Source organism: Mustela lutreola, chromosome 4, assembly GCF_030435805.1.
Source record: "Mustela lutreola isolate mMusLut2 chromosome 4, mMusLut2.pri, whole genome shotgun sequence".
Taxonomy (NCBI): domain Eukaryota; kingdom Metazoa; phylum Chordata; class Mammalia; order Carnivora; family Mustelidae; genus Mustela; species Mustela lutreola.
In genome coordinates, this window is record NC_081293.1 from 170,155,945 (window position 1) to 170,170,662 (window position 14,718).

The following is a 14,718-nucleotide window of genomic DNA, read 5'->3' on the forward strand; positions in this document are numbered from 1 at the left end:
ATTATTAAGGGAGTACAATAACATGGCTGGATAGTAGATAAGCATGCAATAATAACTAACTTTCTGTTAAGCTAGCAATGGTCATCAAGAAATAAAAATGTGGGGGTGCCTGGGTGGCTCAGTGGGTTAAGCCGCTGCCTTCGGCTCAGGTCATGATCTCAGGGTCCTGGGATCGAGTCCCACATCAGGCTCTCTGCTCAGCAGGGAGCCTGCTTCCTCCTCTCTCTCTCTGCCTGCCTCTCTGCCTACTTGTGATCTCTGTCAAATAAATAAATAAAATCTTTAAAAAAAAAAAAAGAAATAAAAATGTGGGGCCTGGTTGGCTCAATGGGTTAAAGCCTCTGTCTTCGGCTCAGGTCATGATCCCGGGGTCCTGGGATCGGCTCTCTGCTCACCAGGGAGCCTGCTTCTCTTCCTCTCTCTCTCTGCCTGTCTCTCTGCCTACTTGTGATCTCTGTCTGTCAAATAAATAAATAAAAATCTTTAAAAAAAAAAAAAAGAAATAAAAATGTAAAGCTATTCAATTCACAATAGTAGAAAAAAATAAAATATCGAGGAGTACTGGTAGGAATATAAATTGGTGTAGCCACTTTGGGAAACTTTAATTAAAATAATTAAAAATTTTACTACCATAGGACCTAGCAATTGCACTTCTGGGTATTTAACCAAAAGAAGCAAAATCACTATCTTGAAAAAATATCTGTACTCCCATAACCATTCCAGCATTATGTAGAATAGCCAACACATGGAAACAACATAAGTACCCATTGACAGATAAGTAGATAAAGAAGATATTTTCTTCTACATATAATGGAATATTATCCAACATTAAAAAAATGAAATCTTTCTGTTTGTGACAACATGAATAGACCTAGAAAATATTATGCTAAGTAAAATAAATCAGACAGAAAAAGATAAACACTGTATGGTCTCACTTACACGTGAAATCGTAAAAAATTGGAACTCGTAGATACAGCATACAGATGGGTGGTTTCCAGAAACAGGAGTGGGGTTGGGGGTGTGAGAGAGGATGAAATAGATGAAGGTGATCAAAAAGCACAGACTTCCAGTTTTAAGGAAATTAAGTCCTGGGGATATAGTATGTACACTAAGGTGACCATAGTTAACAATACGGTAGTATATTTTGGAGGAATACTAAGAGAGCAAGTCTTGTAAGTTCTTTTCACAAGAAAAATAAATTTGTAACTGTATGTGGTGATAGATGTTAACTAAATTTATTGTGACTCATTTTACAAGATATACATATAACAAATATGTTGTACACCTGAAATTAATGCAATTTTATATGTCAGTTATATCTCAATTTAAAAATATTAGGGATGGGGGTGCCTGGATGGCTCATTCAGTTAAGGGTCCAACTCTAGGTTTTGGCTCAGGTCATGATCTCAGGGTTGTGAGACTGAGACCCCCATCCGGCTCTATGGTGGCTATGGACCCTGATTAAGATTCCCTCTTTCTCTCTCCCTCTGCCCCTCCCCACTGTGCACACATGTGTACACACTCGCTCTCTCTCACTCTAAAGCAAACAAATAAATAAAATAATAAAAATAAATAAATAAATTGGGCATAAATCTAACAGGAAGTATATAGGACATATATGAAGAACTGTAAACTCTACTGACGGATCTAAAACAAGATCTGTTCCTTGGTTTGAATCCTAGCTCCAAACTAGTTGTGCTATTTTGGAATGATACTTAATCTTTTCTAACTTTCAATTTCTTCACATTTAAAATAAGGATAAGGCTGTATTGAATATTTAAAAAGTTAATACATTTAAAGTGCTTAAAATGGTATGTGACATACAGTAAGCCCTCAGTATACATTAGCTAATATTACTATTACTTTTGCTGTTGCTGATATTGTTATTATATAGAAGATTAAATGAACAAAAAGAACCATAAGATTTATGAATAAGGGTTGTGATTTGCCAGATATTAAATCATAGTTAATGCCTGTAAAAGATCAAAACCAAAAAACCCAGCAGAGTATTAGTATAGGAATAGGAAATGGATCAGAGAAATAAGACAGAGAACCCAGAAATAGATCTTAGAAAATATGAGAATTTTATATATAGTAGATGATATATAAATTCAGAGGAACATTATTTAATGAACCGTGTCTCCTATCCAACTAAGAGGAAAGATGCTTAGATTCTTACACCAGTATATAAACAAAAATTGTACCTTGAATATCTTTTTTTAATTTTATAAGAATAATAAAAATTTTAAGAGAAAATTTAGGATATTACATGAACAACCTGACAGTGGAGTAATACTTTTTAACCAATATAGGAATTCCAGATAGATATATTGACTTCATGAAAATGAAAATTTTGCAGATCACATGGTATAAACAGAGTGAAAACAAATAGCAGAAAAAATTGTTAATATCTATAACACACAAAGACAAATGAAAGAAATTTGGCTGGAATAGCTTCCATTTATTATCTTAATAAAATAAAATTAATGTAATAAAATTGCATCTGTGCTCTTTGGCCATTTAAAGTCAGTAAGAAAAGTGAAAATGTTCATTCATGATCTTCTATTTTTTCTTATTTTCCTCTTCAAATTTCTTGCCTCTTTTATTCTGCCAATATCTTCTTGCTTTTTTCTAAGAACATCTACTTCTGACACTATTCCTTTCCCATTTTCTTTCTTTACTCTCTACACTCTTCTTCATTTCCTTTTCTTATATGCACACCTTTCTTTTTTGCTTCATGTTTAGTTACCCACCCTTCCTTCGTTCTCTCTTTCTCTCTTCTTACATTCCACAAATCATTATTAAATGTTTGTACTGGGCTAGGATTTTGTATCCTCTAAATTCACAATCTATTCCCTAAGTGTAACTATATCATAATCATATTATCAACATAACTATTGGTATTTCTAAATTTTAAAAATATTAAAAGCTTTTAACTAGTGTAGTATTGAATTCAAATCTTGGGAAATGAAAACTCCAATAATTCCAGCATTGTCTGGCTTTTTAACAATGTGTTAGAAAATTTGCCTCCTTTATAAAAGCCTTCACTCAATATATTCACCTAAGGCAACCTCTTCTTTATCTTTTTCACTGTAAAAGATTTATTTTTAAAAAAGAGAATGGGATTTGGGGAAGTAAATGTGGTATAGGAGAAAAATACACATGCGAGCTTTCTTGTTAGTTGCTCTCAATCGAGTACAGAGGGTGTGGTTCAACCAACAGCTCAGTAAATACCTAAGGACTGAGGTGTTCCTGGAGGTGCTTCTTCAGTGAGGTTACAGATTTTAGACTCAGGACTGTGGAATTCAAATGTAGACCTTGTATTTGGATAGACTCCTGCATATGTGCTTTGGCTCATAAGTTGAAAAAAAAATCATTCAGTTCAGTAGAAGGAAATGAGGCACTTGGTTTGATACATCTCAACCATCAAGGTCTTCCTCACCTGCAGGGGTGCTGGCTGTCTGTGACGTCTTCTTGTGATCATTCTTCAAAGCCTGTGTGACCAGCTTTGCTGAGTCCTACTGTGTCTCCTCCAATATGTCAGCATTTTTTTATCTCTGGCCTCTGGTCCCCCTATGTCAGGACTATTGACTTTAACAGTGCATTAGGGGCAATGGCTAGCATGGTTCTAGCCTCCCAGAGCTGCCAAATAGTTTTTAATATAAATGAATATTTGTTCATTTACCTGCTTTATGAGTTTAGAGTTTTGTTTAGTAAGTTCTATTTAATTTTCATAAGGTAGGGAATAGAAACCAATGAATTATAGAAGTAACCATTTTGACAATTTAAATATTGATAATGGTGGTGGTAGGTCAAGGAGATATGATGGATAGCTTCTGGATTGTGAAAGAAAAAGGATAAAGTTTGTTTTTGTTTTTGTTTTTTAGTAGATGGAGAGAGAAGAAGGTGGTAACAAAAGAGAGGAGTAGATGTTTGGGGATGAGTAGAGCACAGGGAGAGCAACTTTTTCTTAACTAAAGTGAGACTTCTACCTAACTCCTTCTTCATGTCTCAGGAGAACCTCATTTCTTCCAGAAAGCCTTCTTGGATTTTCTATTATAGGATACTTCTGTTACAGGATACAATTAATTTGCCAATTAGTCGTGTACTGTTTTTGTAACTTATCTTAAAAGAATTAATTAAGTCATTGAGATGTTATTTAGCATTCTCCAGGACTATGGCTTGTCTTCCAATTTAGACTTAACAATGAGTGGGAATCAAGGACTATTTTTTTTATAAATGCTAAACTTCTTTTACAATGCCTGGCATGAGAAGCTCACTAACTGGGAGTAAGGATCTTATGACCCATGTGGACATTGGTGACAAGAGAGGCAGAGTTGATGACAGAAGACTTTGGATAGTGGGGAAGAAGACTGGTAGGTGGGCAAGAGATGTATGGAAAGGAATTACCAGTATCCTTGGCCACCCCTCAGTATGCTTAGGTACCATAGGGGATATGAATAGTATTTTTAGTTTTTCTTGTTAGGAGGTTTATTCATGTTTGGAGATTTCCTTTTATTTTTTTTTATTTTTTTATTTTTTTTTTAAAGATTTTATTTATTTATTTGACAGAGAGAAATCACAAGTAGATGGGGAGGCAGGCAGAGAGAGGGGGGGGGGGAAGCAGGCTCTCTGCTGAGCAGAGAGCCCAATGCAGGACTCGATCCCAGGACTCTGAGATCATGACCTGAGCCGAAGGCAGCGGCTTAACCCACTGAGCCACCCAGGCGCCCCTGGAGATTTCCTTTTAAAAGACTGAGTTTAATTTGGAAGGTAATGGCATTTTAGCATGTTAGCAGTATTTGAATTTGTGTAATAGACTTGTGGATTATATATACACATTTACATACCCATACATGTACATTTAGTTTGCCTTTTGGTTTTTCCAAATCTTATTTCATGGTCATGAAGGACATTCTAAAAACTGAAGAAAAATTTATTTCTAAAATTTCAGGCACATTTTGCCCAATTAAAGTGGATTTGAAATAATTGAGATGTGGTGTTTTAAGTTTCGGCTATGGTTAGAGCGACAGTCTGATATATGACTGCACTTGAAGGAAAATGTACCTTTCAAGTTCAGAAACACATGAACAGTTCCTCTCTAACTTTCTGTTTTTGGTAATAGGACATCTCCAAGTTTGCAGAGAAGGACAATATCGTCCTTGGAGAAGGTGGAATCACACTGAGTGGAGGGCAGCGAGCAAGAATTTCCTTAGCAAGGTGAATATCCCATTATTGGTTCAGTGAGCATTTGTTGTAAATATCATGCATGTAAAAATTATAGACATTTCTCTGTTTTTTATATTCTGTTTCTGAAACTGAAAAATGCCTCGGGTTTTATGATTAGCAGGTGAAGAATCACCTTTAGGAACTACAGATAATGGTTTAGTATTCATATTTGATAGAGATGATGGCTTTTTCAAATGGCATGCTCTTTGGCATCTCTACACTTATTTACCTTATGGCATGATTTAGTACAAGTAGAAAACTCTGAGTTTCTGCATAGCAAAAGGGAAAAAGTATGCTTTTGTTAAGTCTGTCACAGGACTCCTCATTTACCCCACCCCACAAGGCACTCACCTGTTTTAAGCTTCTGCTTCTACTTCCTAGTTTATATAAACATACATTTTTTTGGCAAATGATGTCACTTGGCTTCAAGTCTGTAATCTTTAAGGGAAAATAAATAGGGTAAGCACATCTAACATTGTGGGGGACAGTGAAGTCCCTTGGTAGAGACATAGTCTCTGCATTTTGAGCTGTCAAAGAAAAGCATATAAAGTTAATTTGAATTTGTGTCAAGGAGTAGGCTTTGTGGTTAAACTGTAACTTTCAGTTTAAAAAGTTATTGGTAATATGAGAAGTCAAATATTCCTCCAGTTTTATTTGAATAGAATTCTTCTCACTGTGTTGCAAGGTTGTTAACAAGAAATCACATTGATTTATTGATATGTTGGCTCCTTTCTCCTACTTTCTCCTGCTTTCAAAGGCTGGAACAGTAAACCCACTGAGCACCTGCAATTGCCTGGTATTATTCTAGGTGGACTGTGTGTGTGTATGTATGTATGCATGTGTAATTTTACTTAACCCTCATGTTTCCCTGCAAAGAAAGAATTGTTCTCCCCACTCTGTGAAAGAGATCATCAGATAATTGAGGCTATTAGAGCTTCACTTGCCAAAAACTATATCAGGAAATCGTAGAGTCACAGTTTGAACCAGATCCTCTTGACTCTCGACGTTAAACCATGACTTGATTTTGGGATTACTTATGAAGTCATAAATCGCTAGCTATGGATAATTCACAGACAATATAATAGCTTCTAAATAGTTAGAAACTGATTAATCTAGGAGCCAAAGGAAAACTTACCTTAAGCATTCCATTTCAAATTTAAGATATGTTATATGGCTTCTTGGCATTTAACACAGAATTGAGTTTGTATCAATAAAAGTTTAAAATTTGGTTTTATTGTAAGATATACACAATTTGAGGTACTATTGAAAGTAATTATTTATTCTTATTCTGATTGGAATGTGTTATATGTTGTCCAGTTTTAGATGGTGAATGCATTATTTCCATTTCTTGAGAAACTGTGGTCATAAGTATGAAGGGGAGAGAGAAAAACTGAGTAGCGGAGAGGAAAGACCTTGAGGGTACATTTTGATAGGGGTCTTTTATCTAGCTCCTGCATGTTATCTTCAAAAATAATTTACACTGCACAATTCTTTTAGATTTCACTGCCTTTTTGTCATTTCTGATTGTTTAAATTTACTTCTCTTAGTTACAAGCTGACTGAATACAATTTTTATAGAAAGTACAAAGAATTATATGTAAACACTGAATCCCATGTGTGGGATAGGGGTAATGTCACTAACAACCCACACCTGAAAAATTCAAATGTTATAAAGATTTAGTCTTATTTCTGTTAATATGGGACTATACCTTCATTTTGTTATTGTTCTAAGATCAGTTTGATGAAGATTATACTTACTTGTAATTTTTTTAACATGAAAAGTAAAACTGATATGGGTATACATTTTTGTTGTGAATTATTTATCCTTCACTTGTTTGGAATTCTTACAAATATGGTGCAGAGATTGAAATTCTATGGAACAAAATACGATAGTAATATTATAGCTGCAAGAATTTTTTGGTAGGGGTCAAATTTACCTCTACTTCGGTGTGCTATTTCATTGTGGTCTTTGACATTTTACAGCATCAAAATAGTGTATCTTCTTCTTTGCTTTCCCACCACCATGCAGGATCTTTGAGGGCAGGGACTATGTAATTTTTACCATCATATTCCCAGAACATAGCATGGTGCTTAGCTCTAAACAGATACTATTATTAAAAATATTCTTTTTTTAAGGTAATGTTTTAAATTGTGTGGTATGATGAGATTCAGGTTAACTTCTGCTGGTTTATGCCACTTAATTTAGCAAAGTCACTTCAGTCATTCTTGGAATATTGTAAAAAAACACAAAAATCATTTGTGAATTACCTTTTTGATTTTGATTTAGAACTGTCTGTACTAAATGACAGGAAATATTTTAGTAATCTAATTTCATATCAATTTTCTTTTTAGAGCAGTATATAAAGATGCTGATTTATACCTATTAGACTCTCCTTTTGGATACCTGGATGTTTTAACAGAAAAAGAAATATTTGAAAGGTATGTTCTTTGAATAACTTATAATGCTCATGCTAAAAGACAAGAAAGAACAACTATACCATCAGAGACTGCATTTTACTCTTGAGAATCCTGACCACCATTGTGACTCATTGTGGGAGAAAGACTCATAGTACTTACTTAAATCCGATCTTTCCTTTATAGTCAAAATTCAAGATCAATAACCTTTTCTGACCACCTCATGGTAAACCAATTTCTTCCATTGCTATTGATACAAGAATCATTATCTATGTAGTTTTTGCATTATTATCACCTTATGGCATCTGTTATTTTAATTGGTTATTATACTTGGCGTTTTTACTTTTCTGTGTTAGTGTTTTAGTTTATCTTCTCCTTAAATAGGATATTTCTTTTTTTTTTTTTAAGATTTTATTTATTTATTTGACAGACAGAGATCACAAGTAGGCAGAGAGGCAGGCAGAGAGAGAGAGAGAGAGAGAGAGAGAGAGAGAGAAGCAGGCTTCCTGCGGAGCAGGGAGCCCGATGCGGGGCTCGATCCCAGGACCCCGAGATCATGACCCGAGCCGAAGGCAGCAGCCCAAACCACTGAGCCACCCAGGCGCCCCTAAATAGGATATTTCTTAAGAAACTAAACAAGCTGAATGTTTTAATGCAGATGACTGATCAGACTCTTCATCTACCTTGATACCTCCTACAGAATTTCTTCCTTAGTCACACGAAACTAGGGACTTAAAGTTCATGGGAGCTCCCACTGGGATTCAACATATGTAAAATTCCTAAGAGGGGCAGTTTGTTAGATGACTTGATTTCAGCTTCAAAATGATTTCATGAACTCTAAAGTAGTTTATTAGGAGAATTATTACAATACTCTTCTGAAATAAGTATTTTAAGCAATAAGGATATAGAGATGTGTGTATGTATAAAATGGTTTGATTACCCCTAGAACACCTTTCCTGGAATTTAAATTTAATACCTAGGATTTTACAATCTTATGAGTGTGATAAGTAATTTCTTACTAATATAAACTTTGTTAGCTATATTAGTATGTTAAAGTATAATCTCGTATAACTTCTTTCTTTCAAGATTTTATTTATTTTGTTAATTATTTTATTTTAGAGAAGCTGGGATGAGCATGGGGGAGAGGGATAGGAAGAGGAGGAGTAGCAGATTCCCCACTGAGCAGGAAGCCCAAAACAAGGCTAGATCCCAGGACCCTGGGATCGTCACCTGATCTGAAGGGAGATCAAGTCTGACTGAGTGACTGAGGTGCCTCTAGAATGATGCCTCTTTCTATACAATATATATGATGTCTTAATGTCAAAACAAAAAGAAACTGGTCTAGTGGTTCTAGATGGTTCTAGTCAGGATTTACTTTTAAACTAAAAGGAAATTTTGTTAGAGGAAGGTCAAATTTATTATTCAATTCTCAGGTTTATTATTATTTTTTAATAAATCAGATTAGTCTTGATATTATCTCTTGAGAACTAAATTTGTAGCCAACTTAAAATGTAAAAGGAAATTAATAGAAAATGTAAAGAATGTGAAAGCTCTGACATCTTAAAGGACACAAAAATATAAACCCCCAGGGATCTTTAAAGGTTATCTAACAGTTCTCTCATTTTTTAGAGGAACAAACCAAGACCCAGAGGATAACCAATTTGCTTAAATCCAACATTTATCTAACATCAGATTTTAATTTCACTCTAGATATGTTAATCACTCAACTTTAGGGTATAGTATACTGTAATAGTTCAGTAATAATATAGTTCATGCTATACTAATTCAAGAGGTACCAAATTAATTGCTATCATTTACTTTTAGAATTATTTTATGTATAATAATGACTTTGTTATGATAGCCGTTTTACACAAGAATACATTAATAAAATGTTAGAATATAATACAAAGACTTGTAATAAAATATTTATATAATTGATATCTTGTTTATATCTTTTTATATTCTTAAAGCTGTGTCTGTAAATTGATGGCTAACAAAACTAGGATTTTGGTCACTTCTAAAATGGAACATTTAAAGAAAGCTGACAAAATATTAATTTTACATGAAGGTAGCTGCTATTTTTATGGGACATTTTCTGAATTACAAAATCTACGGCCCGACTTCAGCTCAAAGCTCATGGGATATGATTCTTTTGACCAGTTTAGTGCAGAAAGAAGAAATTCAATCATAACTGAGACTTTACGGCGTTTTTCATTAGAAGGAGATGCGCCTGTCTCCTGGAATGAAACAAAAAAGCAATCTTTTAAACAGACTGGAGAGTTTGGTGAAAAAAGGAAGAACTCTATTCTTAATCCAGTGAATTCTATCAGAAAATTTTCAGTTGTACAGAAGACTCCATTACAAATGAATGGCATTGAAGAAGATTCCGATGAGCCCTTAGAGAGAAGGCTGTCCTTGGTTCCTGATGGTGCTGAGCAAGGAGAGGCCATCCTGCCTCGAAGCAACATGATCAACACTGGCCCCACGTTGCAGAGACAACGAAGGCAGTCTGTTCTGAATCTGATGACATGCTCCCCAGGGAACCAAGGTCAAAGCTTTCATGGAAGGACAGCCTCATCCACACGTAAAATGTCGCTGGCTCCTCAGGCAAACTTAACTGAAATGGATATATATTCAAGACGGCTATCTCAAGATAGTGGCTTGGAAATCAGTGAGGAAATTAACGAAGAAGATTTAAAGGTATGTGTAAACGATCAGTGGTTTTGTGTTTGTCACTGAGTGCAACTGAGTGAAATACAGTATATAATATGATATAAAACTTACTCAAATTGTGGGCTGAAGATGAGGATTATTTTAAGAGTCAGAAAGTCTGGAGTCCACGAATTATATAAGCAACTTCAAAATGTACAAGAATAAACTATTTCCTTTGGCAACAAATGTATCTCTTCCCGTAAAATGTATTGAAAGGGCTAGTGTTGGGTCCTTGAGTAGGGCAGTGATAATTATTATAAATTTAGTAAATTATAAACTATTGTAAATCTGCTTTGTTACCACCTTAAAACCTCTGTGGAAGGAAGTGGAGTATAAATAAATATATAAACAAATAGCAGCTTCAGTTATTTAGAGGCCAAGGGGTATTTGGTATGGAGGTAACCTGTGTAAGGTATATAAGCATCTGGTCTCTCAGTTATACATTTGTGTGGGCTTCTTTTTATCTTTTAAATTTGCTTTGTAAGGTGGCTCTCTGGACAGGTTTCTCTTAAAGAAGTTATATGAAACTCAATGCATGTTAGTGCCAACCTTCAGATAGAAAGTCTTCTATAGTAAGTTTTGAAGAACAAAATGCTTTTTTTCTTCAAATAGGAGGCAACATAAAAGGGGAGGGTTTTTGTTTATTGTGGTTTTTGTTTTTTTGATTGTTTGTTTTGTTTTTGTTGTTGCTAGAAAAGTTCCTCACGCGCCTTGCATGAATTGGGCAGCATTGTAATAAATTGACCTGTTTTAATAGCGTAGATCATTTAAGAGTAGTATGACCTTTGGCAAGGCACAAGTCATTTAACATCTTGGGACCCAAATTTCCTGCTCTGTAAAATGAGAGAACAGAACAGATGATTTCTAAAATGCATGATTTCAGTATTTCTACAATTTTACAAAGGGTTCCTAAGGGATGATTTATCTGTATGGTTTTAATTTCAATCCGAATGAAATCTCTCAAACCAGAACTGTGAATTTCATTGTAAAGAATGATCTCTTTAACTGATAACAGTTAGTATTTACTGATTGCTTCTGAGCCAGGCAGTGTAGATTTAGTCCTCACCACTATCCCCAGAGGAATGTATCCTTATCCTCATTTACAGACAAAAATAACTAAAGTTTGGAGAAGTCCAGCTGCCTAAATTCAGGCAGCTCCTAGGAAGTCAGTTCAAATTCAAATCCAGGCTTGTTCACTTCTAGAAATTTTTACTTCAAATCGGTGTGCTGTATTCCAATTTCACAGAACCTCTCTGAGTTTCTGAGGCTGCTTTTATGAATTTTGTTGACTTCATAAGAAAACAAAAGTATCTTTTCCCTTAGGAATATCTGGGCTTGCCCTTTTTCAGATTTTGGAAACACATCTACCAAAAGACAGATAAAAACTTCAAGGAAATAAGCTGAAGATTAGAATTATATAACTTAAGTCATATCTGGAAAGAGAGATAATCCCAGCTTCTGAGGAACATACAGATATCAACTGGCCTTCACTTCTCTAGGCAGACCTCTGTAGCCAGCAAAATTCCAAACTGTATTTGTCCACAGAGCCTTGAAGAAATGGGTTAATCAAGGAGAGTTCTAGCAACTTCAGCTTGATGGTACTATTTATTTGATAAAACGTGTGATGTTGCTGTTAAACATTAAAATGGTAAAAATTGTCCAAAATCAATACAGTTGTATTATCAGTGACTTACTTCCAGAATTTTGAAAAATTCCAGCATTTCTCATTTTTCAAAAAGTTGTGTTCTTCTAGTGGACATTATAGTGGCTATAGAGTGACATCACACAGGTCATTTGTGATGGTTCATATTTAATGAAACCCATTAGCTTCAAATACCAGTGTTCCTTTATTTCCACACATTCATTCCAAATAAAACCACAATGGTGGTGTGAAACTCTATTTTCTCCCTGTAATAACCATGATTCTCTTTGTTAGGAGTGCTTTATTGACGATGTTGAAAGCATACCACCAGTGACAACATGGAACACATACCTCCGATATGTTACTATCCACAAGAGCTTAGTTTTTGTGCTAATTTGGTGCTTAGTTATTTTTCTGGCTGAGGTAAGAATTTTCTGTTGTAAAATATTACTGTGATTTAAAGTTATATTATGCATATATAATGTGTACTTATCTACACATAGATATGGGTATATTTATAATTTTACATTATATAATGAAATTTATAGTTTCATATAGTTCTGTGCTATTTTGCTGTTTCATATATAACATATAAAATGTATTTAAATCCTCTAGTTGAAGAGCTTTTAATAGAGAGGTTCAAAACCTCTAAGTAGAATACCTTTATATGGATTGAAATTAAACAGTGAAAATTATTCTTTACTCACTTTTAAGTTCACTTGACTATACATAGTGCATTATTGAATATGCAAGTAATGAATCACCATCTTTAAATGACTATCTTCACAAATTGAAATAAATATGTATTTATGGCTTGGTAACCATTTTAAGTAATCCTTTCAGAGATCCACATCATCTCCTTGCTTATAGAATTTGTCTGTCTTTGGTGCCACCATCTTGGTCTCTTTGTTACACCCTTGCTGTCTGTTGCATCACCAGATTAAAACAACAAGGGAGGGAAGTGCTAAGAGCATAGTAGGGACTACAAGTGAAGTACACAACCATGTAAGACATTCTTGAAGCTGGATGGTGGCTGAGGCTTCTCTCTAGATGAGGAGAAGCCATCAATATGCCAGAAAGAGCCTGGCAGAAAATGTCTGTGGGTGAAGTGGCTTAGAGGCTGAATGGAGAGCATTTGCCCTCCAGTTGTCTGATGGGGCCAAGGGAAACGTGGCACTAGCCAAAGACTTGCTGTGAGGGAAGTTGGGATCAGTTTTGCTAAATCTTTTTGTTTATTGAGATAAGATAGAAATCCAGATTTTTTTCTGTGAAGTCTTCCCATTTTTAAAATGTAGATAGCTGATTAAATAAAAACAAGCAAATGAGCGCTAAGTGAGTTCAACAAACACACATGTGGGTTGGATTCAGCCTGTGAATGACTAGTTGCCCTAGATACTTTTCCCAGGTGACACCACGGGATGCGCCCTAATATACAAGCTAAATTTATGAAGTCCCATACTGCCTTCAGGGAAGAAATGACCGAGGTGAAGAAGTGCCTCTCCTGAGACAGTGTAAATGTATATGTAACCGAAAACCAATCTTATAGCTATAGGTGTTTTCCTATTGTTGGGATGTTTCTAACCTCAGTAATGTGGTCCACATAGAATATCAACACTTCTCCCTGATCAACTTAATATCAAAAGGTATATATATAGAAAAAGTTGTAGATACTTTTTTTTTTTTACTGATAAACCATCAGTTTCCATTTATTCCTTGAGTTCTGGTGATATCTCTTCTTTTGTAAATTAAGACACCAGATGGAGGTTTGCTGTGAGTTGTGTAGTACACTAACGACTCTGGTATTGCATGCACTTGGCCGTAACCTCAGTCTGTCTTGTTAACACTATGAAATGGAGTAAGGTAGTTAATCACTCTGAGCCTCAATATCCTCACCTACAAAATGGAGATTGTAATAGTACCAACTTCCTAGGTCATGTTTGCAAGTTAAGACACATCTTGGCTGTAAAGCACTTAATATAGGGCTTGGCACATGGTGAGCAATGCTGGTTGCTGCTCTCATTGACATCCTTAATGTCACACGTTATTATAAAGCTCAAGATAGTCTGAGGTGGGCAAATCCATAACCGAGATATAATGAAAGTTTCAATAATCCCTTTTATACTTTAATAAAAATATGGGGTTGGGTAATTTGACACTCTCGCATGAGTCAAAAATTGCTTTGAAATGCATTTTAAATTTACCTCATTAATCTCTGCTAGTCATGCCAAATGACCAGCACTAATGTGAATGAAACATACTCTTGTGTCACATTTAATCTCAAACCAGCCCTTTGTAACTGTTAATGATTTAAATCTCTGCACTGGAAGGTCACATTTCTTGATTGTCCCCAATTTATAGAGTTACGTAGGAAAAAATGGTCCTCTCTGAATATGGTGATGATTTATGTTAATTTACAGGATCTTTGTCCTATCCAGCTCCGTAGAGTTTAACTTATGCTCCTTTCAAAATGGTGTATAATTAATTAACTAATTAGTGATTGAGCATTGTGCTGCTGTACTTGCATACAATATTACTAGCTCATTTAATCATGAAGACAGTGACCCTTTGTCTTTAAGTTAGAAACTAAATTACAAGAGAGAATGTAAATGATTAGTGGAGCCTTCCCGGTTATTGCCAGAAAAAAATGTCTTTTTAATGGACAAAAGACATTGATAATGCCATTTTCTAGGGAAGAAATGATATACTATGGTGAGGTTTTTT

At 35.0% G+C, this 14,718-nt stretch overlaps 1 protein-coding gene across 4 annotated transcripts in view; it reads left to right on the forward strand.

The window, feature by feature from the left end:
* Positions 1–14,718, forward strand: part of CFTR (CF transmembrane conductance regulator) — a 169,500-nt gene that overhangs the window by 88,301 nt on the left and 66,481 nt on the right. For all 4 annotated transcript variants that reach the window (XM_059171669.1, XM_059171668.1, XM_059171666.1 and 1 more), the window contains 4 exons: positions 5,126–5,220; positions 7,581–7,667; positions 9,614–10,343; positions 12,292–12,420. In XM_059171669.1, the coding sequence (XP_059027652.1) occupies positions 5,126–5,220; positions 7,581–7,667; positions 9,614–10,343; positions 12,292–12,420 (1,041 nt within the window). The remainder of the gene's footprint in view (positions 1–5,125; positions 5,221–7,580; positions 7,668–9,613; positions 10,344–12,291; positions 12,421–14,718) is intronic.